This window comes from Delphinapterus leucas, chromosome 13, assembly GCF_059928025.1.
Source record: "Delphinapterus leucas isolate spDelLeu-1000000601 "Yukka" chromosome 13, BTC_Dleu_Yukka2, whole genome shotgun sequence".
Lineage (NCBI taxonomy): Eukaryota > Metazoa > Chordata > Mammalia > Artiodactyla > Monodontidae > Delphinapterus > Delphinapterus leucas.
Genome location: NC_143141.1, coordinates 1,351,328 through 1,377,670, shown reverse-complemented (window position 1 = coordinate 1,377,670; position 26,343 = coordinate 1,351,328). Strand labels below are relative to the sequence as shown.

At 45.5% G+C, this 26,343-nt stretch overlaps 1 protein-coding gene across 12 annotated transcripts in view; it reads left to right on the top strand.

Moving 5' to 3' along the window:
- Positions 1 to 26,343, top strand: part of CCDC138 (coiled-coil domain containing 138) — a 72,929-nt gene that overhangs the window by 21,576 nt on the left and 25,010 nt on the right. For 8 of the 12 annotated variants that reach the window (XR_016395323.1, XM_089922531.1, XM_089922529.1 and 5 more), the window contains 3 exons: positions 8,613 to 8,805; positions 15,569 to 15,745; positions 23,820 to 23,958. Coding sequence is in view for 11 of the 12 variants with exons in the window: in XM_089922534.1 (XP_089778660.1) it covers positions 8,613 to 8,805; positions 15,569 to 15,745; positions 23,820 to 23,958 (509 nt within the window). In the remaining variant the exon portion in view is untranslated. Of the gene's footprint in view, positions 1 to 3,179; positions 8,806 to 15,568; positions 15,746 to 23,819; positions 23,959 to 23,992; positions 23,996 to 24,510; positions 25,609 to 25,637; positions 26,339 to 26,343 lie in introns of those variants that run through there. The other 4 variants (XM_089922532.1, XM_089922533.1, XM_089922526.1 and 1 more) reach the window with 3 other exon arrangements.

Sequence of the window (26,343 nt, the reverse complement as noted above, 5' to 3'; positions counted from 1 at the left end):
ATTGTGCTATGAGTTGTAGTAGGTTTGTAAAATGTTACTTTCCCAGTTAGTATTGATAAATGCTGTTACAGCTTTCATTTGGTTAAAAATGGAGAACAACAGATTAGTGCTCGGGTAGCTTACTCTTGGTCCTGTGGAGCTCAGGAAGCACACGGCTAACCTGCTGAGTGCAGGACTGGTGGTTAAGTAGTGGGATGGCTGAGGTTTAGGGAAAATGGCTTTCTGAGGATTTCCTAAATATTCGTGGCGCACATGAGTGAGTACGTGAGCATGTGTGTGCGCGCACACGTGCAAGCACATACATAATATACACACAGTTACCTTAACTGTGTGTCTCACCAAAGTTATATAAATTATCTGGTCGGTTAATGTCGCTGTTGACTTTGCTGTTCATGTGATGGTTTCTGAGAAAGGTTGGCTGAATGCTTGCTTTCAGCCGCAAAAGGCTAGACTCACAGAATTGAGTGAAGCTTTGTTTTATCTTCCTTCCAGAAGAGTCTTCTCATTTTTCTTCAGATAATTTGTACTCTGTTCTTGTCTTCAGATCACCACCCAGCACCACTCTGTGTGCACTGCCAGCCTGCACCCACTTTCTAGTGAAAAGTAGCATTCTTGCCACTCTCCCGTTCGTTTGGTCAACATTTACTGATGGGTTTTTAACATTTTAGTTTTAACAATTGTCTAATTGCAAGTACTTTTCTAAAAATTAAGCTTTTTATTTTGAGATAGTTGTAGATTCACTTGTATTCATAAGAAATAATAGAGCGATCACTTGTTTCCATTCCCGCAGAGGTGACATACTCCAAAACTAGTTGCAGTACCACAACCATGATACTGACATGGCTATAGTCAAGGTAACAGAACAGTTTCATCACCACGAAGGTTTCTTATGTTGCTTTTTTAATATATAGACTTTATTTTTTAGAGCGAATTTAGGTTCACAGCGAAATGGAGCACAGAGAGTTTCCGTAAACCCCTGCCCCACACGTGCACAGCCTCCTCACTACCAGCGTCCCACCAGATGGGACCTTTGTCACAGTCGATGGTCCTGCACGTGCACGTCATCATCACCCACAGTGTGAGGTTCACATCAGGGTCAGTCTCGGTGTTGTACGTTCTCTGGGTTTTGACAGATGTATCAGGGCATGTAACCGTCATTGTACAGAATAATTTGATACAAAAAATCGTTTGCCCTAAAAATCCTCTGTGTTGTGCCTATTCTTGCCTTCCCCCAACCCCTGACTCCTGGAAACCACCAGTCCATTTACTGTCTGCAGGGTTTTGCCTTTTCCAGAATGTCATAGAGCTGGAACCATCCAGTGTTTACCCTTTTCAGATTGGCTTCTTTCACCTAGTCATATGTGTTTAAGGCTCCTCCCTGTCTTTTCATGGCTTGATAACCCTTTTCTTTTTAGCCCTGAATAATATCCCATTGCTTGGATAGACCACAGTTTATCTGTCCATCACCTACTGACAGATATGTTGGTTGCTTCCAAGTTTTGGCAATTATGAATAAAGTTGCTGTCACATCCATGTGCAGGTTTCTGTGTGGATATAAGTTTTCAACTCCTTTGGGTAAATATCAAGGAGCATGATTATTGGATAGTATGGTAAGAATATACTCTTTTTTTTGTTTTAAGCAGCTACAAGCTGTCTTCCAAAGTGGCTGCGCTATTCTGCATTCCCACCAGCAGTGATGAGGGTTCCTGTTGCTTCGCATCCTCGCCGGCACTCAGTGTTGTTTGTGTTCTGGGTTTTGGCCCTTCTAATAGTGTGTAGCAGTATCTCGCGTGGTTTTAATTTGCGTCTCCCTGATGACGTATGATGTGGAGCATCTTATGTTTGCCTGACGTCTGTACATCTTCTTTGGTGGGGTGTCCAGGTCCTTTGTGCACTTCCTGATTGGGTTGTGTATTCTCTTATTGCTGAGTTTTTAGAATTCTTTGTATATTTGGATAACAGTCTTGTATCAGATGTGTCTTTTGCACACACTTTTGCATAAGTCCAGCCTATCAGTTATTTGTCACGGATCGTGCCTTTGGTGTTGTATCTAAAAAGTGATCACCGTGCCCAAGGTGTTGTTACACCCTCTTGGAGAATTGACCCATTCACCACTATGTGATGCCCCTCCTGTCTCTGGTAGCTTTCCCTGCTCCGAAGCCTGTTTTGTCTGAAAGTAAGATCTCAAAGCTGTTCAGCTTCCTTGTGATTACTGTCAGCATGGTGTATCTTTCTTTATCCATTTGTTGAATACTTTTAATCTGTATGTGTCTTTAGATTTCAAGTGGGTTTCTTGTACACAGTGTATAGGGATCTTCTGTTACAGTCTCTTGTATTTGGTGTGTTTTGACTGTTGTTATTTAGAGTGATTATTGATACTGTTCGGTTAATATTTACCCAAGGTGTCAGTTTTCTGTTTGTTGACATTGTTCTTTGTTCTTCTACTCTTTTCCTTTCTTTTGTGGCTTTAACTGGACATATGATAGTCTACTTTCCATCCTTTTTAGCATGTCAATTGTACTACTTTTTTAACTTTTTTTAGTGGTTGAGTACCTTATTAGAACAAAATATTCCTAATTCTTTCCTTCTGTGTTTTATTCCTTTGTATCATTGCTGTCATTCATTACCCCTATACATAAGCACACACACGTATGTATATATGTTATACACACATGCACATATAAACACACACATGCATACATAATCAAATACATTGTTGCTATTATTTTCAACAAACTCTTATCTGTTAGACCAATTAAGAATAAGAAAAATAAGTGTTTTTATTTTACCTGCACTTCTTCCTTCCCTAATGCTCTTACTTTATGTACATCCAAGTTTCCCAAGATATATAATCTCCTTCTCTCTAAAGAATTTTTGTTAGTATTTCTTGCAAGACAGGTCTACTGGTAACAAATTCCTTCAGTTTTTGTTGATCTGAGAAAATCTTTATTTCCGCTTCATTTCTGGTGGATAATTTTGCAGTATATAGAATTCTAAGTTGGCGGGGTTTTTTCCCTCAACAGTTTAAATATTTCCTTCTGCTCTCTTCGTGCTTATGTGGTTTTTGAAGAGAACCTCGATGTAATTCTTATCTTTGCTCTGCTATAGGTGAGCTGTTTTCTCCTCTGGCTTCTATTAGGATTCTTTTCATTAGCTTTTCTTTTCTTTCTTTTTTCCAGCTGCGCGACATGCGGGATCTTACTTCCCCCACCTGGGATTGAATCTGTGCCCCCTGCGGTGGAAGTGCAGAGTCTTAACCACTGCATCACCAGGGAAGTCCCTAGCTTTTATTTTCTGTAGTTTATGTTACACTTTGGTGTAGTGTTTTGTTTTATTTTTTCTTTTGCTACTTATCCTAGTTGGTGTTCTCTGAGCTTCCTGGTTCTGTGTTTTTGTTTCTGACATTAATTTGAGGGAGATTCTCAAGTCATTATTGCTTCAAGTATTCTGTTTCTTTTTCTCTTTTCCTTCTGGTATTCCCCTTACCTGTATGTCACACCTTTTGTAGTTGTCCCATAATTTTTGTATAGTCTGTTCCATTTCTTCAGTCTTTTTTTTTTTCTCTTTGCTTTTTTTTTTTTTGGCAGGGGTGGCTGCGTTGAGTCTTAGTTGCTGCACGCGCTTTCTCTAGTTGCGGTGAGCAGTGTCTGCTCTTCGTTGCGGTGCACGGTCTTCTCATTGCGGTGGCTTCTCTCATTGCGGAGCACAGGCTCTGGGCGCGTGAGCTTCTGTAGTTGTGGCACACGGGCTCAGTAGTTGTGGCTCGCGGGCTCTAGAGCACAGGCTCAGTAGTTGTGGCACACGGGCTTAGTTGCTCCGCAGCATGTGGGATCTTCCCGGACCAGGGCTCGAACCTGTGTCCCCTGCATTGGCAGGCAGATTCTCAACCACTGCGCCACCAGGGAAGTCCCTCTCTTTGCTTTTTAGTTTCTGAAGTTTCTGTAGAAGGTATCATCAAGCTCAGAGGTTGTTTCTGGAGCCCCGTAGATTCCACTAATGAGCCCAGCAAAGCTCTTCTCCATTCTCAGTGGTTTTCATCTCTAGTGTTCCTTTTGGTTCTTTCTCAGAATTTCATCTCTCTGCCTATTTTATCCATCTGTTCTTTTGTGTTGTCTCCTTTTTCCATTAGAGCTCTTGGCATGTTAATCATAGTTGTTTCAAATTCCCAGGCTGATTATTCCAGCATTCCTACCGTATTCGGGTCTGATTCTGTTGCTTGCTCTGGCTTTTCAAACTGTGCTTTGCCTTTTGTGTGCCTAGTGTCTTCCTTGCTACCTGGACGTGCTGCACTGGGCCCTGGAGCTGCTGCAGATAGGCCTTCAGTGCTGTGGTGGCAGGTGTGTGGAGGGGAGTGCTCTGGCTGTGTGAGCAGGTCTCAGTCTTCCAGGGAGCGCGTGTCCCTGGCCTGTGAACTTCACAGGTGCTTCTCGGGTCTTCTGCCCCTGAGGTGGGACAGGAGTGTAGAGTTCACTGGAGTTGGGTGTCATTTCCCTTCCCCTAAGCTGATTGGACTCCGATAAAACTCCAGTAGGTTAGGCTCTGGTAAAGTAGTTTTCTTGAGGACAAATCTAACACTGGACAGTGTTACCACTTTTGCTTCAGCTGTCGAACATGCCTCAAGATAAGCAGGGAAGTCTGTCTGCTCACCTGTGTTTGAGCTCACCGTGCTCTTCCTTCCCGATGTCTCAAGGCTCCTTCTTCCGTCTCTCCTGTTTGGAGAACTTCCCTTAGGCAGTCTGATGACAAACTGTCTTTTCTTTTTTTTTTTTTTTAATGTAATTTTTATTTTATGTTGGAGTATAGTTGATTGACAGTGTTGTGTTATTGTCATGTGTACAGCATAGTGATTCAGTTCTACGTATACATGTATCTGTTCCTTTTAAAATTCTTTTCCCATTTAGGTTATTACAGAATATTGAGCAGAGTTCCCTGTGCTATACAGTAGGTCCTTATTGTTTATCTGTTTTATATGTAGTAGTGTGTATATGCTAATCCCAAACTCCCAGTTTACTCCCCCAGCCTTTCCCCTTTGGCAACCATTTTTTTTCTTAGATTCCACATGATATTTGTTTTTCTTTGTCTGACTTACTTCACGTAGTGTGGTGATCTCCAGGTCCACCCATGTTGTTACAAATGGCATTATTTCATCCCTTTTTATGGCTGAGCAGTATTCCATTGTGTATATATGCACCACATCTTCTTTATCCATTCTTCTGTCAGTGGGCATTTAGGTTGTTTCCATGTGCTGGCTATTGTAGATAGTGCTGCAGTGAAGACTGGGGTGCATGTGTCTTTTTGAATTGTGGTTTTCTCGGGATATATACCCAGTAGTGGGATTGCTGGGTCATATGGTAGCTCTATTTTTAGGTTTTTAAGGAACCTCCATACTGTTCTCCACAGTGGCTGTACCAATTTACATTCCCACCAACAGTGTTAGAGGGTTCCCTTTTCTCCACACCCTCTCCAGCATTTATTGTTTGTAGATTTTTTGAGGATGGTCATTTTGACCGGTGTGACGTGATACCTCATTGTAGTTTTGATTTGCATTTCTCTAATAATTAACGATGTTGGGCATCTTTTCGTGTGTCTTTTGGCCATCTGTATGTCTTCTTTGGAGAAATGTCTATTCACATCTTCTGTCCATTTTTTGATTGGGTTGTTTGTTTTTTTGCTATTGAGTTGCTGAGCTGTCTATATATTTTGGAGGTTAATCCCTTGTGGGTTGCTTCGTTTGCAAATATTTTCTCACATTCTGAGGGTTGTCTTTTCATCTTGTTTACGGTTTCCGTTGCTGTGCAGAAGCTTTTCCTTCATCTTAGAATGCTCTGATTTCCCCATCATTTCTAAAGCATATTTTCACTGGATATCAGATTTGGGCATGACAGTTCTCTTCTTGCAGCGTTTGAAAAATGTTGTGCCAATTCCTTTTAGTCAGTTTCTGTGGTTTCTGTTAAGTCTGCTGCAATTTGAATTGCTTTCCCGTATATGTTCATTTCTCTGACACTGCTTTTGGTTTTGTTCCCTTTCTTCAGTTTTCATGAGCTTGGCTGCGCTGTGTCTCCTTGATCTCTGGGTCTGTCCTCCTTGGGGCTTGCTCAGCTGCCTCAGCCTCTGCAGATGGCTTCCAGCCGCCGTCCCTTCAGCTGTTCCTTTGGCCCTGCTTGGCTTTCTACTCCTTTCAGGGCTCTGATTGTCGTTGCTGTCACAGCTTTTGTGACGGTCCCTCAGCTTCTTGAGTCTCTTATTTTGTTCTCCTTTCTGCTCAGATTGGGTAATCTCTGTTGTTGTATTTCCCACTTAGCTGACTCTTCCCTCTGTTCTCTCTGTTCTGCTGTTCAGGCTGTTCACTGAGGGGTTAGTTTTGGTCGTCGTGTTTTCAGTTAGGAAATTTCTGTTTGGTTCTTTACATTTTCTTTGGTTAGACTTTCTTTTTCTTTGATGAGATTTTCTGTTTTTTTCATTTGTTTCAAAAATGTCTATAATTTCTCATTTCGTCACAGCTCCTCTAGCGTGTTTGTCATGTTGGTGTTGGCAAGTACTGGTTTTCCTTTTTCATTCAGTTTGAGGTCCTTCTGGTGTGACTAGTGATTCTCTGTTGGAAACTGGACATCCCGGCACTGTGTCACGAGACTCCGGATGTTAGTAAACATTTTGTCTCGCCTGGCTGGCGCTGCTCTGCAGACGAGGGGCCTCCTCAGTCAAAGCCCTGGTTCCCCGCCAGCCTGTGTGGCCATGGGAGGCGGGGGGGGGGGCGGGGTCTGGGCCCCTCCCTACCCGGGGTGGGGCTGGGGGCGCCTCACTGCTCCCACGTGGCCTCCGCTGACGCTGCCGTTCCGCCTGGCGGGGGTGGGAGTCCCCGCCTTCCTGACGACCTTGCTGGCTTTGGGGGGCTGGGCCACAGGCTGTTCTGTGGTGTTTGGCTGGAGCGCAGTTTTGTCTGCACGTTTTTTGTCTCGCAGGTCTGCCCTTTCCCGCCCTGTGGCCAGAGATCAGCGCTTGGCGTTAGGGTGGGCATTCTCTATCCTTTGGTGGCCGCTTTTTCGGCTCCAGATCTGGGAAGTCTGAAGCCGTATTGGGTGTTTGGGGCCCCAGCCAGCCTGCTTTCTTCTGTCCGCCTTTCAGTCATCTGGTGTTTGTTTTCTGTACAATGTCCAGGGGGTTTAGTTGTCTTCAGAGCAGGAAGACTGGGGGGAGGTAATACCTGCTCAGTCTTGTGGCCAGAAATCTTATTTTCTATTAAAAAAAATTTGTTAACCTGGCGGGGGGGGGTTCAAAGTTGTTTTTGACATGTTTTTTGCCTTATAGTAGAGAAGGCAACCTGTCCTACAAAATATGGTTGAAGTTCTGGGACGAGCGACCCCCGTAGGCGGGTCCTGGGCTGCACTGAGCACAGATGCGTGAGACACCACGTTCTTCAGCAGAGACTTTGGTTTCTCTTCTGTTTCCACTCAGAGGGAAGTAGTATCAACACACGTTTAAGAAAACAAGAAGCTTATTTTTAGACATAAGCAAAATTCCCTTAATCCTGTCTTCCTAATGCATTATTCTGAGTAGGATTTTGAAATATTTTCTTCTGTTACCTTTTCACACTGAGGCTTTAAAGCACAAATGTATTATCTCTTCCTAATGATATCAAAAAGCTTATTGATAATATATGTGAATTAGATGGCACTGCTTGTGCGACTCACCACCAAATCATTTGGCCTCTGACACTCATAAAATCTCAGTATGTCTGTCTCTGATTTTATGTGCAGAAGTTCTAGAGCTGATGCTTTTTATCCACATTGCAAGATCAGTGCTTATCTGGGTACAGATGGGTCAGAAATCCCCAGAAGATGGGGGAAGCCGTTACAAAAGTCAGTGATATGGGTTTATAACAAAGGGAATTTTCAGTTATTTCTGAGTGTGGCTTCGGCACTCCCGTCTGCAGCAGGTTGAACGCTTTTCCTGTGTTGGCTTCTTACCGCGTTTGTGGAAAACCATCAGAGCCTGTGTTGTTTTAGAGGGAGTTAATATGCCATCATTTCTGTTTTGCTCATTTTCTTGTTTGAGTTGATTCGCCCTGAGAATTGTCCGTGATTCTAACCCAGCATTTTTTTCTTCTGAAATGGATAAAATGTATTGCAATCGTGGTGACATTTACCATCTGACTGGGCTGTGAAGCAGTGAGGCGCTAGATGATTGCGTGTGAGCGGGCACTGGGGGATGCTGGGCTCTTCACCGGCAGTGGTGGAGGCGGGCAGCACAGACCCCACAAGCCTCCCCTTGTTTCTTTGGCTGCTCTGTGCCAGAGATCTCTCACGATCTGCTCTTAGATGTTTTGAAATGGAATCTTGTCATAGTGCTTCTCCTAATTTAATTCTTTGGAAATTACTGTTTCTCATTTCTTAGTTGTACCCATTTCTTTTAGAGGAATATGTAGTATAAATAATTTTTTTAAGTTGATTATGAAATTACTGCTTTCCAGTCTTGCATATTTTCAGCTCCATTTGATCTGTTTTTAGTTAGCAAAAGATTGGCTTATTTTTAGTTCATATATTGGATTGTAGTATTTAAAATACATATTTTCTGAACATGAGTAAGTGTACTAAGACAGTACGTGTTTTTAACAGCATTCGACTATGACGTCAACATTGAGGCGACTGGGTGAAGACATATTCAAAGGAGTAGTGACCAAGGGCCTTCAGGGTAATTCTTTGGAGCATTCTGTGGAGAGTAAACCAAAGACAGCTGCTTTCTTTAAGAGCTCCAGTTTACCACTGAGATTTTTATCGACTTTAATTGTTCTCAAAACAGTCACACAAGGTAAGCTTTCAGATGTGCTTGTGCTATAATTTCTTGTCAGTAACCAGAAGAGAATCCTCTGTAGTGGAGCAGTTCTTACATAGTTGAATATATTTTACATTTTCAGAATGTGCTTTTAAGTTGTTTTATACTGGTGAGCCATTGTTAAAAACTACTTTAATTGCTGAATTTGAGAAAAATGAGTGGTGGGTTGGCCTTGTTGCCCCTCCCAGAGGCCCTTGTTGATGCTCTTAGATCACGTGCCCGTAGCAACCTTTGCTGCCACTGCCCTTGCGTTTCCCGCGTGGTATTGAGATTGCTGTTAATAGTTTACTGATCCCCACTAGAGCAGGGCTTGGCGGACCAGAGCCCATGGGCCAAATGTGGCCCACCACCTGTTTTGTCAATAAAGTTTTATTTGAACACAGTTATGTTCATTAGTTTCCTGTTGTCTCTGTTTTTGCTGTATAACAACAGAGCTGAGTAGCTGGCAACGGAGACAGCCTGCCCTCCAGAGCCTATAAAGTTGTTACGTGGCCCTTCACAGAAAAAGTTTCTCAGCCCCCACACTCGTGTGTAAGTTTACTGCCTTGTTGCCCACTGTACACCCCGCACCCAGCCTGGTGCTTGATGTATACGAGGGAACGAGGAAATGAATGCATTAAAAATGTTTCCTTCAGGGACTTCCCTGGTGGTCCAGTGGTTAAGTCCCTGTGCTTCCACTGCAGGGGACGCAGGTTCGGTCCCTGGTCGGGGAACTAAGGTCCTGCATGCCGCACAGCCAAAAAAAAAGTTTCCATCGAAGTTGGCCGTTTTTAGTACAGTTTTGATATATAGCTATAAGTAGTTATCTTTTTTGGATTATTAAATATGAGAATTTGTGTTAAGGTGAGTGATACCAATGTAGTCAAACAATAAATAGACCACCTTTCTTCCTTCCCTGTTAAATTATATAACTCAGTCTGGTTGGTTGTTTTTTTAAGTGCACAGTGGTGGTAAATTATTTTGACTACTTTCTCTGAAGTATATTCTCCTGATTATAAGGAATTTAAGGGAAAAACCAAACTGTGACTCTTAGTTATTTTCTTAACAGATAGGGTGGTAACTGCCTGAAAGGTTGTTTGTGAGAAGGGCTATTAGCCAAGCCAGAGTCCACCACATGTCAGCATACATGATAGCGTCATTTGATACAAAGTGATATTCATTACCGATGGAACGAATGGAAAGGAGAAATAAGCAGGAAGGGATTCGGTGCCTCCCGTCCCCCTTCTGTGCAGCACAGTATTGGCCGTGCTGACCACCTGTGGTGACCTTAAACAAGTGGGAATGAACATTGGAAAGGAATAGAGAAAACTGGCAACTCATGGGTACTCTGTGTAAGTCAGACAGTCAGAGAAACTGGCTGAGAGATCAGTGTGCTGTGGTCTGAATGTGTGTCCCCCTTAAAGTTCACCTGAGGAGACCCTAATCCCCAGGGAGGTGGTGTCAGGAGATGGGCCTTTGGGAGGCGCTCAGGTCGTGAGGGTGGTGTCCAGATGAACAAGACCCCACAGAGCTCCCTCGGGCCTCCACCACGCGAGGACACAGCAAGAAGACCGTGAAGGGGGAGGAGGGCCCTCGCCAGACGCCAAACCGGCAGCACCTCGACCCCAGACTCCCAGAGCTGCGAGCAGGACCTTCTGTCCTTTCCCAGCCGTCCAGTCTCTGGCATTGTGTTACAGCAGCCCGAGTGGTCTAAGGCCTAATCTGGGTTTCAGAAAACGGGCTCCAGAGGAAATTCACAAAAGTCCGTTGATTTTGACTACTGTCGTGCCTAGAGCGTAACTACCGTGACCATCAGTAACAAGCAGCTGTAATGTGTGAAAAAACGAGATCTTGTTCATGTAAGCAAAACAAAATAATGTAAAAAAATGTGGATATTAATCTAACATGGGATCTGTAAAACCTCATCTGTTGTGAAATATAACAGGACATAAGTAAAGATTTGGTAAATAATGGGTGAATGAACAGGTTGATAAAGATTATCGCCGAAGTTAAAGGGCAGCAATAAAGGACTTTCGTTCTTCTTACCCGGGAAGACCAAGAGTATTATTAGAATCTATAAGACACCCCAGGTGGCTGCATCTAATGGTACCAATTAAAATTCCAATACGGTTTGTGTAAGTTGAGAGAGTAGTAGAAAAGTTTATTTGAAAAAATATTTGCAGTGAGTGTGCTAATTTAAAGGAAACAAGTGAGATAGCAGCCCTGGGGCGGAGGCTTTGCCTTCACAGATTGTAAAACACCTGTGATGTGTAATAATAAAAATGAGTAATATTGATATAAAACATTATAATAGGAAAATAGTCCAGAATTGACACACAACTGGCACTTCATGTGGACTTACTGAATTAATGAATTTGATTGCTTCCTGGTCCAAGTCAGTTTTTTAAGAACGTAGAATCATAAGCCAGTCCCTGTGGAGCTGGTCCCCTGGTCCCCTGTCAGCCTTCACTTGTCAGGTGCCCCAGAGAGGTCCTGAGGGCAGGAAGGGGGCCGTTGGGTCTCAGCCAGAAAGCCGAGGAAGAGCCAGGAGAGCAGGGAGGGCATCTAGGAAGCGCCCTTAGGGGCGGTGGTGCAAGTGTGGGGAAAGGGGATTGAGGCACACGCTGTCTTGCCACGCACTGCAGCAAGTTCCGGGAGAAGTAAAAAAGTAAACGTAAGAAAAGCTCTTAAATTAAACAGTAGACTTGGTGAGAGGACATTTCCTACTTATAAAATAGAAGTGTCTGTTACAAGATCGGTAAATTTAGTAGAAACAGTGGAGAATAGATGGGTTGGATGATACACATAATATTAAATGCTTAATAACTCAAAAATATGTGGGTCTGTAAGGTGATTCCCTGTTCCATTGACTGGACAGTGCGGGTAGATTGTTCCTGAGAATCGACGCAGGTAGTGATCCTTGGTGTGGATTTGACACTGTCATGTGAAGCCCTTTGTATGTTGTCTGAACATGGTTTATCCCCATTTGAGTGGTTATTAGGTCACAGAGCCTAGACCTTTGTGCCAGGGCCACACACAGCAGTGTTTGACAGCGTGGTTCAGCTCAGCTCTGTTTCTAAAGCCCACCTCTTGACCCTCCAGTGTGACTCCCCGAGACCATCAAAGAGGTAGTAATAGCAAACACCTACACAGTGCCTGCTGTCCTGGGCTAAGCGCTGCATACTGGCTGCTCTGACCCTTCCAGCAGGGTGGCGAGGGGTCAGCATTCTCTCACCTCCGTCCTGCAGGTGATACGTGGAGGCTAGGCCTGCGCCCTCCATCACTGCTGTGCGGCTCTCCGACGTTCACTGTGAGCTGCGACCTCAGACCCATCACACAAAGCTAAGTGATCGGGGGATGTGCCACCGGAGGGGACATGTACAGCTTTGATTGCACTGTAGTTTATGATCACTTTTGAAGTGCATTCTGGTTTCAGGAGCCACCAAGATGTATCCTAACGTTTAATAAGACTTATTGTAAGGAAACAGTTCAAAAGGGAAGGAAGTCCCAGGTTGCTGGTGTGCTGTCTGCGCTGGTGGAGAAAGTGGGTGGGTTCTCGTGCTGTTGCCGGTCTTTTTCTAGCCACACTCGGTGGTTTCGGGGTCCCTCCCCACAGGAACCTGAGGAGGGATGTGGGGTTGTCATTTTTACAGAAGAACAAACTGTAAGGGAGCCAGATCTTTCTCGAGGACAGAGAAATGTCATGCGTCATCAACAATGATACTGCATAGGTGTGGGAATCAGCGTGAAGCATTTTAATACGACTCTCTGTGCATGCACACTTGATCTTTACACTTGATCCGTGTAAAGATACGAGGATTAGAAGAAGTGATAAGAATCTTACCTGATGGGATTACCTGTCTAAGGGGCAGCCTTCTCCTGTTTGGCTTAATGTGTGCGTCAGGGCTTGTTCTGTAGTCCTGCCCTACCCGCTCTCGGCCCTCGACCTACACGGGTTTGTGTGTTTGTGATTATGCTGTCACCCCTCAGGCTTAGAGGGGTGTGGGGTGTGACTGCCGTGCTCAGGGGCAGAAAGGCTTGGCCTGGGGAGGCGGCAGCGTGACCGGCAGGTGAGAGCTCAGCTCTGCAGCCGCAGGCTCAGCCCCGTCAGTGGTGTGCAGCGTGGGCCCCTCCCTTTTCTGTGTTTGCACCGCGGCGTTCTGGCATCCAGCAGGCCCCTAAGCAGTACGCTAACCACTCTCCTTGTGGCCGTCATACTGTTTGCTGGTATTAAACCGCTCAGGGTTGTTTTCCCCTGAGACAGAATCGACCTGTTGGATGCCGTTGGGTTTCTGTCGCTGCTCAAATGGACCACGTAAACACGTGGCTCTTTGGGCTCAGCTCCGCTGGGAGGCTGGGCTGGGCTGGGCTCCTCCCCCATGCGGCCCCTCGCCTGCACCTGTCTACACCGCACCAGGGGCTGCCGGGCTGGAGGTCTCTGCCGCCTTCTGCGGTCACAGTCCCAGGTGGGCCCGGCCGCAGAGGCGGAGTCACTGCCGAGACTCGATCCGATCCTCGAGCCGGCCGTCGCCCACCGGTGGCCTCTGATCAGGACTAAAAGGTGGTCTTGTTGAACATCGGGACGTTTCTTAGACACTCAGTAGTACGGCATGTGTATAGAAAGAAACCAGGTTTGGCACAGTTGGTAACTAAACTTTTTTAGAATACTCTTTTAGAGGTTAAATTGGTTTTTAGGAAATCTTCATTATTAGGGAAATTAAAGTAAGGAGGTAACTTTTAATTTCCCCTCGAAAGATTAGACCACTTTAAAAAAATAACCAGGGCTTCCCTGGTGGCGCAGTGATTGGGAGTCCGCCTGCCGAGGCAGAGGACACGGGTTCGTGCCCCGGTCTGGGAGGATCCCACATTTCGCAGAGCGGCTGGGCCCGTGAGCCATGGCCGCTGAGCCTGCGCGTCCAGAGTCTGTGCTCCGCAACGGGAGAGGCCACAGCAGTGAGAGGCCTGCGTACCGAAAAAATAAAAAATAAAAATAAAATAACCAAATACCATCTTTGTATCCCCTCCAGATTAATAAAGGACTACTTTTTAAGTTTGCAAACCTGCTGTATCGTGCAGCCTTCGGCCTGTTTAATCTGAGGCAATGCCGAGTGAGAAGGGAGAGGACTTGGTGTCAGATGCAGCAGGGCAGCGCCCATAGTGGTGCTTGTACCCGGGAGCGGCCGTCAGCGCTCTCCTGCCTCAGCAAGGCAGCTCCGGAGAGCGGCTGCAGCTTTGCCGACCTAGATACACGGCCGCTTTGCAGTGCTCTGCGAAGCTCAGAAGTTAAGTGCAGCAGTGTGCCTTGGGCTAGATGCTACCAGAAGTAAAGATGAAGTGTGTTATAAATTGACGCAGAGGCACAGATCTTAAGTTCTAAAAATGCTTTCACATGTGTTTTAATTTCACACAGGTTATTCCCAGCTTCTCAATCTTCTTTCTTAATACATTTATTTATTTATTTATTTATTTTTGGCTGTGTTGGGTCTTCGTTGCTGCGTGCAGGCTTTCTCTAGTTGCGGTGAGCGGGGGCCACTTTCGTTGCGGTGTGGTGCGGTGGCTTCTCTTGTTGTGGAGCACAGGCTCTAGGCGCGTGGGCTTGCAGTAGTTGTGGCACGCGGGCTCTAGGGCGCAGGCTCAGTAGTTGTGGCGCACAGGCTTAGCTGCTCCGCGGCATATGGGATCTTGCCGGACCAGGGCTCGAACCCGTGTCTCCTGCATTGGCAGGCGGATTCTTAACCACTGCGCCATCAGGGAAGTCCCAGCAGCTTCTCATTCTTAGTAATTAGGGCTCTAATTATTTCTTTGGTTTACGTAGCATGGACAGCAAAGAAGAGACAAAACCTGAGGCCAGAGGACAGGAATTTAGTGGTGATCCTGTCATATTTTCAGTGTGTTTCAGAACACTTCTGAGCCTTCTTTAAACAGAACTTTCAGCAGAAAAATTAACTCACTAGTGCGTGAACAGCATGAACAGTTTCTGTTGCTTCGAATAGTGTGTTGAAAGAGTTTTAGAGAACCGGAATGTTCTTGCACATTTGAAAGCACGGTGTAAACTGTTGTAGCCATTGAAGTATCTTAACTCATCTGCGTTGATCCCGGTCACATCAGTGCTTCCCAGTCACCCGTGGAACATCTTGGAGAACGTTCCAGGGCTCCTGACCACAGGGTGCCGTCCCTGCGTCGGCTGTGGTCGGATCTCCAGCCATTCGTCACGGTGGAGGCATCGCAGGAGACTCCGGGCGGGTCAGTCTCCTGAGGCTCTTTGAGGGCCTCCTGTTTGGTCTGGATCAGAGGGCAGAAACCCTGGTTTAAAACCCATTGAGCACGTTTGTATGAACTTGCATTTTGAAACAGGTGACCGTGTGGCAGCAGTAGCAAGAAAATGTAGTCTCAGGAGCCTTGTCAAGATCACGGTACTAATGCTGTTGAGATCTGTGGAAGCATGTGGTAGTTACAGTCAGATACGGGGACTAACATTACTTGTGGTGTTTACTATTAAGCATCCATTGTGTTCTTTCTTGATGTAAAGAAGGAACGGTGTTTATTGTGACTTAAGTGTTACAGTAGGGAAATTCTGAACGACTTTTGCCCTGTCATAATGTAATGTCCCTCCCCGTTGGCCTTCAGCCTGTCGCCTCTGGTCGTTCAGTTTTTCCTTTCCTCTTGGATCCATGGAAGTGGCGGTGTTCCCTTCCTGCCGTCTGCGTCTGTTACCAGCTGGACCACTGACGCAGCCGCTGTTTGACGCCCTGTCTTGCAGCCGACTACCTGGCGCAGGCGTTTGACTCTCTGTGTCTGGACTTGAAGGCGGATGAAGGGAAGAGCCTGTTCTTGGAGTACCAGGCTGTCCCGGTGGTGCTGAGCCACCTGAAGGTTCCCAGCAAAGGGCTCCTGTCCTGCGTCGTCGACAGCCTGCCGCAGACGACAGTGGAATCCAGTGAGTGTCACATCTCTTCTGACAGTGTGACTCTGCGGGTCAGGCCCTGGTGCCTCTTATACCCTAAATGCTGTGTGGTAGCGTCTTTAGTCCCACCCCTGACCCTTCGTCCACATTTCCACGAACTCGGTGCAGTTTCCAGGGGGCCCCGGTTGTGTGGATTCGTTCTGCGGCGTCACTCCCGTCCTCGAGCCTCTCTCTGCGCTCTGTGTCCCGTGTTGTCCCTGAGGCTGGGAGGGAGCGCGGCCCTCAGACACGTCCTCACCTGCAGGGGGGGTGGGGACCCGGTTTCCTCCGGCGGTCGTGCTGGGGTAACGCGCTTTTCTGACTTGCGGGCGGTGGCCCCTCACCTAGCCCGGATACGGACGGCGTTGCCGAGCCCGGGTGCTCTGGTTCGCTTTGGCTGCCTTGTTGTTTGGACCCCAGGTGAGCTCTCGACTTGTAAGAAGCAGCCATTTAGCTTCGGTCATTCCTTTTCACGTGGAGCTGCTCCTTTTCCCTGTGTTGCATTTCTGAGTATGCCTTTCAGGAAGCGGAGCCCACAGACGGGAGCTCAGCCTGGGAGTGAGTGCGCGAGGCCGGGTGCCCGGCGGCCGGCCTCGGGCAGGGGGTTTGTAGGCAAGACACAGAAGCAAAGCGAAGCACCTGTGTATCTGTGTCTAATATAATGTTTGCCTTATTTGGCTGTTAGGATCGTTGTTCTTGAGTTCGGTTTCTCAGATTCTGGTTGGGTTCTGCTCTGTCTGGTGGGCTGTGACCTGGGGGGACTGGAGCCACCTAGTCTGGTGGCCGCCTTGTTTACTGACTGTCGTGACAGTATTTGGGGAAAGTGTACTGGGTTCCTGGCACTGGGTGGCAAGTTCAAGAAGACTGGTCCTTGGTGCGGAGGTGGAGAAGTGGTAGGAGCTCCGTCCGTCCTGGGCCCCTGCGGCCGCAGGGTCCCTTCTCTGCCCAGCAACGCTGCACCCCAGGCGTGAGGGCTGCCCTTAGCTGTGCAGGCAGAGTTCTCTGAAAGCTGCTGTGACGCATTTCCTTGAGTGTAAATTGAGGTCTGTGCGTTGATTTACCTGAACATAAGTATTGTGAGCACACAGTTATTTTTAGATTGAGGGCTTCTGATTATCTGTTTTGGGCGTGAATGTAAATCATACAATAACTGAGCAATGTGCTTTTAGAAAACTACTCGGTGGTTTTTTTTCTTCCTGTCAGTGGTAAAAGCTGTTACTTATCTGGGTTTAGCTGTGTAAGGACATGAGTCTTACTTTATTTTAAAGAATACTTTCCTTCTCTTGTCAGATGTAGTTTTATTTTAAAGAATACATTCCTTTTCTTGTCAGACGTAGTTTGAATAGAACATTTAAGTTTGTGTTTGTATTGTTAGTTTATTCTCTTGTGTGCCCCAGAAACCATCTTGTCCAAGGTGACACACCTGAATGGCAACAATGTATTTGAGTACATTTTGCACACCTTGTTTTTTTCAAGTATAATTTACTTTTATTATAAAAGTAATAGAAATTTGGAAACTGGCAAAAAACCAAAAAGTCTTAGTATCCAAAAATATGTACATTTGCAAGCACACCCTGCTCTATTGTGCTTTTTCCAAGTACTTTTTTTTTTTTAAACATACTGAAGGTTTGTGGCAACCCTGCCTTGAGCAAGCCGGTTGGCACCATTTTTCCCCCAGCGTTTGCTCACTTCCCGTCTCTGTGTCACATTTTGGTAATTCTCACAGTGTTTCAAACTTTTTCATTATTATTATATTTGTTGTGGTGATCTGTGATCAGTGGTCTTTGATGCTACTCTTGTAATGGTTTGGGGGGGGTCATGAACTGCACCCTTAGAAGATGGTGAACTTAATAATGTGTGTGTTCTGACTGCTCTGCTGGCCTCTGTTCCCTGACACACAACAGTATTGAAGTTAGGCCAGTTAATACCCTACAGTGGCTCAAAGTGTTCAAGTGAAAGGAAGACTCACATGTCTCTCACTTTAAATCAAAAGCTAGAAATGATGAAGCTTAGTGAGGAAGGCATGTCGGAAGCCAAGATAGGCCTAAAGGCAGGCTTCTTGCAACAAACACTTAGCCGAGCTGTGAGTGCAAAGGAAAAGCTCTTGAAGGAAATGAAAAGTGCTACTTCAGTGAACACAGGAATGATAAGAAAGCAAAATAGCCTTCTTGCTGATTGCAGAGAGTCTTGGTGTCTGGACAGAAGATGAAACCAGCCACAACGTTCCCTTAAGCCAAAGTCTAATCCAGAGCAAGGCCCTGACTCTTCAGTTCTTGAAAGCTGAGAGACGTGAGGAAGCTGCAGGAGAAAAGTCTGAAGCCGGCGAGGTCGGTTCATGAGGTTTCGGGAAAGAAGCTGCCTCCGTAACATAAAAGAGCGAGAGGAAGCAGCAAGTGCTGGTGTAGAAGCTGCAGCAAGTTATCCAGAAGATCCAGCTAAGAGAATTCATGAAGGTGATATGAAAAACTAGGGCTGAAGGCTTACCAATTTGAGGAAAGACATGGTTTTACAAATCTAAGAAGCTAACCAAATTCCAGAGCTCAGTGAAGTTCAGGATAAACCCAGAGAGACAGACCCACACGGAGACACATGATGTTAAACTGTCAAAAGTCAAAGACAGAGAATCTTGAAGGCAGCAAGAGAAAGTGTGGTCTGCACACAATGGAATATTACTCAGCCTTAAAAAGGAAGGAAATGCTGGCACCTGCCACACCTTGGATGAGCCTTGAGGACATTGTGCTCAGTGCAATAAGCCAGATACAGAAGGATAAATCCTGTATGATTCCACTCATGTGAGAGCCCTAGAATCATCAGATGTATAGAGACAGGAAGTAGGATGGTGGGGGCAGAGGCTGGAGGGGTGGCTGGTGTTTCACGGGGACAGAGTCAGCTGGGGAAGATGAAGAGCTCGGCGGGGGGGGGGTCGGGGGGATGTTTGCCCAACGGCGTGAATGCACTTCACACTAACAAAGACTACACTTCTATAAATGGTCAAAATGGTAAATTTTATGTTATGCATGTTTAACCACAATTTGAAAATTAAACATCAATGAACTTTTAGTACTCAAAAAAAAAAAAAAAACCATTCAAGCAAGGCAGAACTGTAGAGAGCATTAAGTGTTTTTTCCAAAAAAATCCCCGGAAACCTTGTCATTTGGAAATACCCATCAACAGTGTTCGGTGGATGTAATTGCAGACACCGTCCTGTGCGTGTGTCCTTGGAGGAGGGGGGCGGGTGAGTGGGTGGCAGGTGGAGATGCTGTAACACAGGGGGCTCATTACACACGTTATTTAGTGAGACGTGCTTAATCTAACAGGAAAAATGAAGCAGAGTTGAGTCAAAAATGATCACAAGCTCCTTCTGTTAAGAAATAAGGTGAGGGCTTCCCTGGTGGCGCAGTGGTTGAGAGTCCGCCTGCCGATGCAGGGGACATGGGTTCGTGCCCCGGTCCGGGAAGATCCCACATGCCGCGGAGCGGCTGGGCCTGTGAGCCATGGTCGCTGAGCCTGCGCATCCGGAGCCTCTGCTCCGCAATGGGAGAGGCCGCAGCAGTGAGAGGCCTGCGTACCACAAAAAAAAAAAAAAAGGAAAGAAAGAAGGTGAAAAACATCGAGTCTATTTTTACTTTTTTTATTGTAAACTATATACAACATAAAATCTCCCATGCCCTGTTGGTTGCACCGCTCGGTTTAGGCAGTGCTGACACCCAGCCGTGGAAGGTGGGGCACTGGCACCGCTCTTTCCTTCTCCCCGCCTCCACTTCCCGGCTGTTTAGTTTGTATCTTTCCTGTGACGGCAGAATCTGCACATTTGCTTCATGCTAGTGTCTTCTTCTTACTTTGCTTTATGTTAGTTTTACATTTAGTCACATTCAGCGCTCAGGATTAGTCCTTTGACTGCAACCTCTGCATTTCTGTTCTTAATTCTCAATGATCTCTTTTTTTTAAAATTAATTTTTAAAATTAATTTTATTTATTTATTTTTGGCTGCATTGGGTCTTTGTTGTTGCACGCGGGCTTTCTCTAGTTGCGGCGAGCGGGGGCTACTCTTCGTTCTCGTTGCGGAGCATGGGCTCTAGGCGCGCAGGCTTCAGTAGTTGTGGCTCGTGGGCTCAGTAGTTGTGGCTCGCGGGCTCTACAGCGCAGGCTTAGTAGTTGTGGCTCGCGGGCTCTAGAGCACAGGCTCAGTAGTTGTGGCGCATGGGCTCAGTTTCTCCGCGGCACGTGGGATCTTCCCGGACCAGGGCTCGAACCCGTGTCCCCTGCACTGGCAGGCGGATTCTTAGCCACTGGGCCACCAGGGAAGTCCCTGAACGATCTCTTAATCTTGCTCCCTCGCCTGTGTGCACCCCCCAGTTTAGGAGGTGCTGTGGAGGCTGCTTCGTGTTGCGTTGGAAGCGCTGCCGGGGCGCCTACACTCAAGGAGGTCCCGTCTGAGTGCTCATGCTGGGTCGCACGTGGTGCTTCGCGGCTGTCTCGAGAGGCCAGAGGGCAGCCTGGCCTTCCCAGCAGTGGTGCCCCGCTGCTCTCCTGGGTGGTTGATAGCTGCTTCCTCCCTCAAGCCCACGGTGTAGCCCTTGGATGTTGCCTGGGTTGCTGTTCTGTGTCCACTTAGCATTTCACATATAACATAATATGTAATATTTTTCTTTTATTAACTTTATATTGTTAGGAACACCAGTTGTCCTCATGGATCTTTTTTGATGGTTTTCCATATCTTGGCTTCTTTCTGGTCCTTTCATTTTTGTTTTCATTCTCTGTGATGATCGGATTGTTATGACAGTAATCTAATTTTCAGCTCTGTCCTTTCGGTTTCTTGATGTTTTAATTTATTACTTCTTTAATGGTGGTGTTTTGATTCTCTCTCTCTTAAATCCTGTTTATCATCTTTTCTTTCTTATTTTATTGACTAGCCTTGTTATTAGGTTAACTGAGACCTCAGAACTCTTATGGAAAACTGTTCTGTTCTTTGTGTTTTCTTTTAGGTTTGACTCTGCCTTGTGTGTGCTATATCCCTTTCTGATTGATTGGTTGATTGATTGCTATAACATGCTCACCGAGTTGACATGCTGTCTCTTTTTAAATCTATTTTATACATATTAGTGTATATATGTCAATCCCAATCTCCCAATTCATCCCCCCCCCGCCCCCCGCTTGGTGTCCATACATTTGTTCTCTACATCTGTCTCTATTTCTGCCTTGCAAACCGGTTCATCTGTCTCTGATGACTCTGGTTCCCTGTCCTTGTGGACGGGGTGGGCCTACCATTCGTCCCAGTCCAGGTTTTCTCTCCCTTCCGTGCCACAGTTTGAAAGCCCTTTTTCCTAACGTATCCATTCTTTCCTGTAGCCGGTGGCTCTGGTGGTGACGTGCTCTTTGCCGGATTCTCAGGGCTGTGTTCTCACTTCTCAGATTCTGCTAAACTATCTCGTTTGGGTTCATTTAACCTAGTTAGTGGGAGGCGTGGGTGTCCTGTTCCCATAGAGAAATTCTCTTGGCTTCAGCTGGTTCCCAGTACAGTTCGCTCTGGGACTTTGTTTTCAGTTGATTCCCTGTCAGAGGAGTGAAGAGGCGGCAGTGGCTCCCCTGCGGGTTTGCGGGGGGGGGGGGTGGTGGTGAGAATTCCCGAGGTTGTGTCCCCTCCCCCGTGTCTTGCGGAAGAGGGGCGTCGAGGTGGGCTCAGGCCCTGCTCTGGAACTTCGTGCTTCTGTCCTGGGCTGCCTGCTGCCAGTTTTAAGGTCGTGATGAGGACTTCTGCCCTTCCTGTGTCTGTGTGTGGGTTTGGTTTTTGTAAATGAGGTTTTTTGTTTCATTTGTTTTACAATTTTTGATCCATATGACTAGGTGTTGGGGAGAGAAATTCTCTCAAGCACTTTTATCTTCCCATTTTAATCAGTGAAGACATCAGTGAAGTTTAGAAGAGGAGTCACCTGGCCTTTTGGGCCTTTGGTTCTTCTTTTCCTCTCTCGTACGGGCCACGTGTATTCAAATTGAAATTCTTCTAAGCTTAAAAAATATATAATTAATTTAAACACGGTAGTACTGAAGAAAATGTTGACTATAATGTTTCACCTTTATAGGTAAACCTAACCGAATGCATATATGAATCTTTGCGTTTCCTTTCTCTTGTTTGACGTCTGTCTCACAGGTCAGAAGAGAGATTGGAAGTCAGGCCAGTGAACCTCTTCTGCTTCTAAAAGACCTTTATAAGCTTTACTTTTAAAATATGCAGGTATATTAAACTCTTTGCATGGTCTTGGCCTTTTTCCATTACAGAGGTCATACAAGGAAGTTCACTTTTATTTGGAAGTGCTTACTTGTAAATATCTGTGTTTTATTCATGCCAGGACCTGATTTACACATAAAGTAAAGCAAAATAAAGGGAGATGCACTCTCTCACACTTCTGCAATTTACAAACAACTATCATACCTTGCTTAGGTGTTCTGCGGGCTTTTAAATGGAAAGCATTGATACTGTGGCCTGTAGCAGTGCTGAGAACCCCCCGAGGTGGCTCCGGCAGTGACTGGGGGCTGTCCCTCTGCCCGGACCTCACTCGTCAGCCGTGCAGTGGTCAGCCTTCCAGTTGAGAGTGACTTGCACCATGGGTCTCAGGATCTGAACCGAGGAAGGTGTACAATTGCTTAACGAAGCTGCTTGAACTCTGGGTGTATTTTTAATCTGTTTGCAGATTATGTGCACCATACTCGTAACCTAAAGTTCATTCTTCAGAAAGAGTCTGTGTGTCTGAGATCGAAACACATGTAGACACTTGGTGGGCTCCCGTGGGGAGGTGTGCATTTCCCCTCCAGCTTCTCACCGCGGGGTCCCGTGCAAAGGGCACAACCTTGTTTCCATGCACCAGCTTTCACTTCCTGTTACCAAAACATTCCTCCGACTGTTATTTTGGGGTTTGCCAGTTTCACTACTTAATAGTTTATTTTCCTCAGTTCACCATCAAAATACTGACATAGAGTCTTTCCGGCTGTGCTTATGTGCTCAAAAAGAATGATGAGCGCAGACTTCTCTTATTCTTACGTCCTTTAGTCACTGATTTGTGCTTGAAATAAAGTTCTGTCTCCATTTTGGGAGCCCCTGAGTTTTACAGGGGAATTTAACTATTTTAAAGGCCACAGTTTAATGTTATTGTATGATTTTTGTTTCTGTCCAAGCTTCCCTAATTACAAATGTAAGTGATTTACACCTTGGAAAGCATTTTTACACATTGTTTTGTTCAGTGGAGCTTTCAGTTTTCACGGTTACAGACTTTACAGGGACTCTTTTTCATACACCTTTGTATACGTCTCTGTCAGAGTCAAAGGATATACACACTTAAGTCTTTTCATACGAATCTGGCAAATTCCAGTTATTTCATTACATCAGTACTGAGCTGAATATTTTTACTGCTTTTGTTCTGTTGTGAGTTGCTTGCTTGCACCCTTTGCTCATTTCTAAAAATATTAGGTCCATCTTTTTCTTAGTGATTTATAGGAGCTCTTTTTATAGTAAAATATCAATTCTTCTGGCAAATATATTACGAGGAGATTTCTGCCCCCAATCCCGCCTCACCAAGTTTGGCATTTCCCTTTTGTTTTGTTTTTTAGAGTTTCGCCTTTTAATTTGTTCTCATTTCTTTTACATAAAGTTTTTTACCTTATAAAATTTTTCAATCTTTTCTTTTATGAATCTTTCCCACTTTTGCTTTTATGCTTTAAAATTTTTTTCCTATTCAGCGATTATGTAAGTTGTCATTAGCACGTAAATGAAATTCTTAAATTTAGGGTTTTTAAAAAATTACTACCCCAACAGAATTTCTTACCGCTAAGTATTTAAACAGTCTCCTCTTACGGACTTTCTTCTAGATTCCGCTTAATGGAAGTTTGACACCAGGGGAAATGGTCTTACCTTCGGTTTGCATCATTCAACAAGAGCCAGTAGTATTTTAATTCTTCAGATGATGGTACTTTTCCCCATAGTTTAGGAGGGGAAAGAATGAACACCCAATTCAGTGTTGGTGAGCCCCGTCCGCAGGCGCGCTGGCCCCTCACCGCGGACCCGCCTGTCTCGCAGGGTTCCTGCAGCCCTTCCTGCAGGTGTGCAGCTGCTCCCTCTTCTTCCGAACCTGCTCGGTGCTGCTCCGGGGCCCGAAGCTCGACCTCCACGTCCTAGAGAAGCTCAGCATCATCCTACAGAAACTGTCCAAAATCAAGTAAGAATTTCGTGTTTCTAACATTTTTTGTTAGGACGTATCTTACTGTGATCATTTAGATGTTTCCGAATCCTGTAGTGGCTCAACTGTGATGACTAAATCAAAGTTTCCAATAAGTGTGTAGAATATTAACACTGATCCAAGACCACACGCTTAGGGACAGAGTGAACCCTCGAACAGCTTCCTGCACACTGGTATTCTGTGATGCAACAGGTGAAAATAAGGGAGAGAATAAAACACTATTTTGTAGATCCTTATTATTGACTGCAGTGAGTTTAGGGAAGAGAATGAATCAGGCAGAAAAGATTTTAAATGTTGCTGGTAACAAACTCTTATGGGCATGCTTCTGCCACTGGTTTGGTTTTATTGCAAGAATTGAGGGCTTTCTTTTCATATTTCTTCTTTCCCCAATGCACACATCGGTAAAACCAGTTTATAAATTATAAAAAAAGGACATAGGCTTTAAGCCGTGTTTTCCTGGAGTCTTGTATATGCCAGTGTTTCCCTTGAGGCACCTCTGAGCACCTTCTGTCCGTTGCGTTTTTATGACAGTGCAGCGCTGGGCTGGTTCAGCTCCTCTGCCCGCCCCGCCCCCGTCCCCTCGCCTGTGACTTCCATGGCAGCGAACCTGGGTGTCTCGCCACGCCTCAGCATGCAGGGATGGTGAATACAACGCATCCTGAAATTCCTTGTGGTTGTGTGACCGCAGGTCCATCTCTTCTGTTTGGTGTCGCACACCGTACTGCACTGTAGGGAATTATTGTCAAATTGTAACCTCATACGCAACTCACCAACTTATGAGTTTAGCTCTGGTATCAGCTAAACTTGTCAGTTCATTGTCTTCCTTTGCCTGCAGGCCGACTGGCTGTGATTGTCTCGATTTGTAATCAGTAAATTCTCGAGGAGGCCTGTTGCCGTTTACCCTCCGTGGTGGCACAAGGCTGCAGTGGCGTCACTTAGGTTTAATTCCTTCTCAGCTCTTAATCCCTGGGCTTTGTTGAAGTAGTGCCCAGTGCAGCTGTGTCCTTGGGCCAGAGTGCTTTACGGCTGGCAATGTGTTTTGTAGTCCGTGTTCATTTCAGACGTAGATGAAGAACTAGAACGAAGCTTGAATGAGGAGTTGGGAGAAGTTGACGCTCAAGCAAGTCTCAGGGTAAATCTGTAAACCCTTCTGTATCGGGTGGTGGTCACGTGGGTTACTGGAGAGGCAGACAGATAGATGTACACAAGGAAATGGGAAATATGCTACCAGGTGTCATTCTCACTGATCGAAAGTGAAGTTACTGAGTGGTTACTATACAGAGGATGGTTGCAAAGGTATTTTGGAGCCAAGTCAAGAGGCCAGGTAATACTCTGCTGCATTAGAAAGCCCAGCTTACTTAAAATAAGGTGGTCAAGTATTTCACTCTTTCCGGCTGTGAGGGAAAAGTCCGCTCCAGTAGTGAATAGGGTGCACGTTTCAGGATGATAAAATATTCTCTTTTCTCCTTGAATACTTTTCCACTTCAGGCCATTTCATACAAGCTATGTTGTTTGTCTTGGCATGTTAATCCTTTAGTTATCCATTTCCTCCATTATTTTTAAAAACAGGTGCCATTTCCCCACACTTACACATAACGTATCTCTCACTGTTCCTAAGTGTGTGTAATTAAATTAATGTGCTCATTCTCTTACCGGAGTAATAAGAAGCTCTTTGAACTCTTTACAATTCATCTGATGCTTCAAGAAATACAAAGGACGACACATCCAGAGCATGCATTTCTCTGTATTAACCTGAATTCAACTCTGTTCAATTTGGGTTTAACAAAATGCAACTCCCTGGCCGCCAGTACAAACCCTTAGGCTGGCTCATTATTATTTATAGGTATTACCTATGTGTTGCTACTTGTAAGATTGTAAAAATCACCAAAGTAACGACCAAGTAAAGTTACGAGTAGCATCATTTATCATGAAAGATGGAAAAATTTTTTAACCTTTAAAATGGAACCTGTAGAAGCTGTGGAATGTGGATTTTTTCCATTCACCTAAGGTGGTACTAATGTACACGATGGAATTTTCAGGGTTAATGAGCCTGGAGTTACGTTTTGTAAAAATGTTTTAGGAAAATTCTTTGGAATAAATTGGCGTTCATGTGGGAACAAGGTTAGAGCGTGTCATCGTTCTGTTTTCTTAATATGTTAAAAGTCCCCCTTCTAGAAGCGTATGTACACACACTTCAGCTGCCATAGTTCCCGCACCCAGAGAGCTCTCTTGCCATCAAAGGTGAGTGACGTAGCCAGAGGTCTGGGTAGAGCTCGGGGCGTAGGACAGAAAACTGATACACAGAAGAAATCATCCTGAAGACTCACAGAGATTATCCTCTATCAGCATTTAATCTCATTTTCA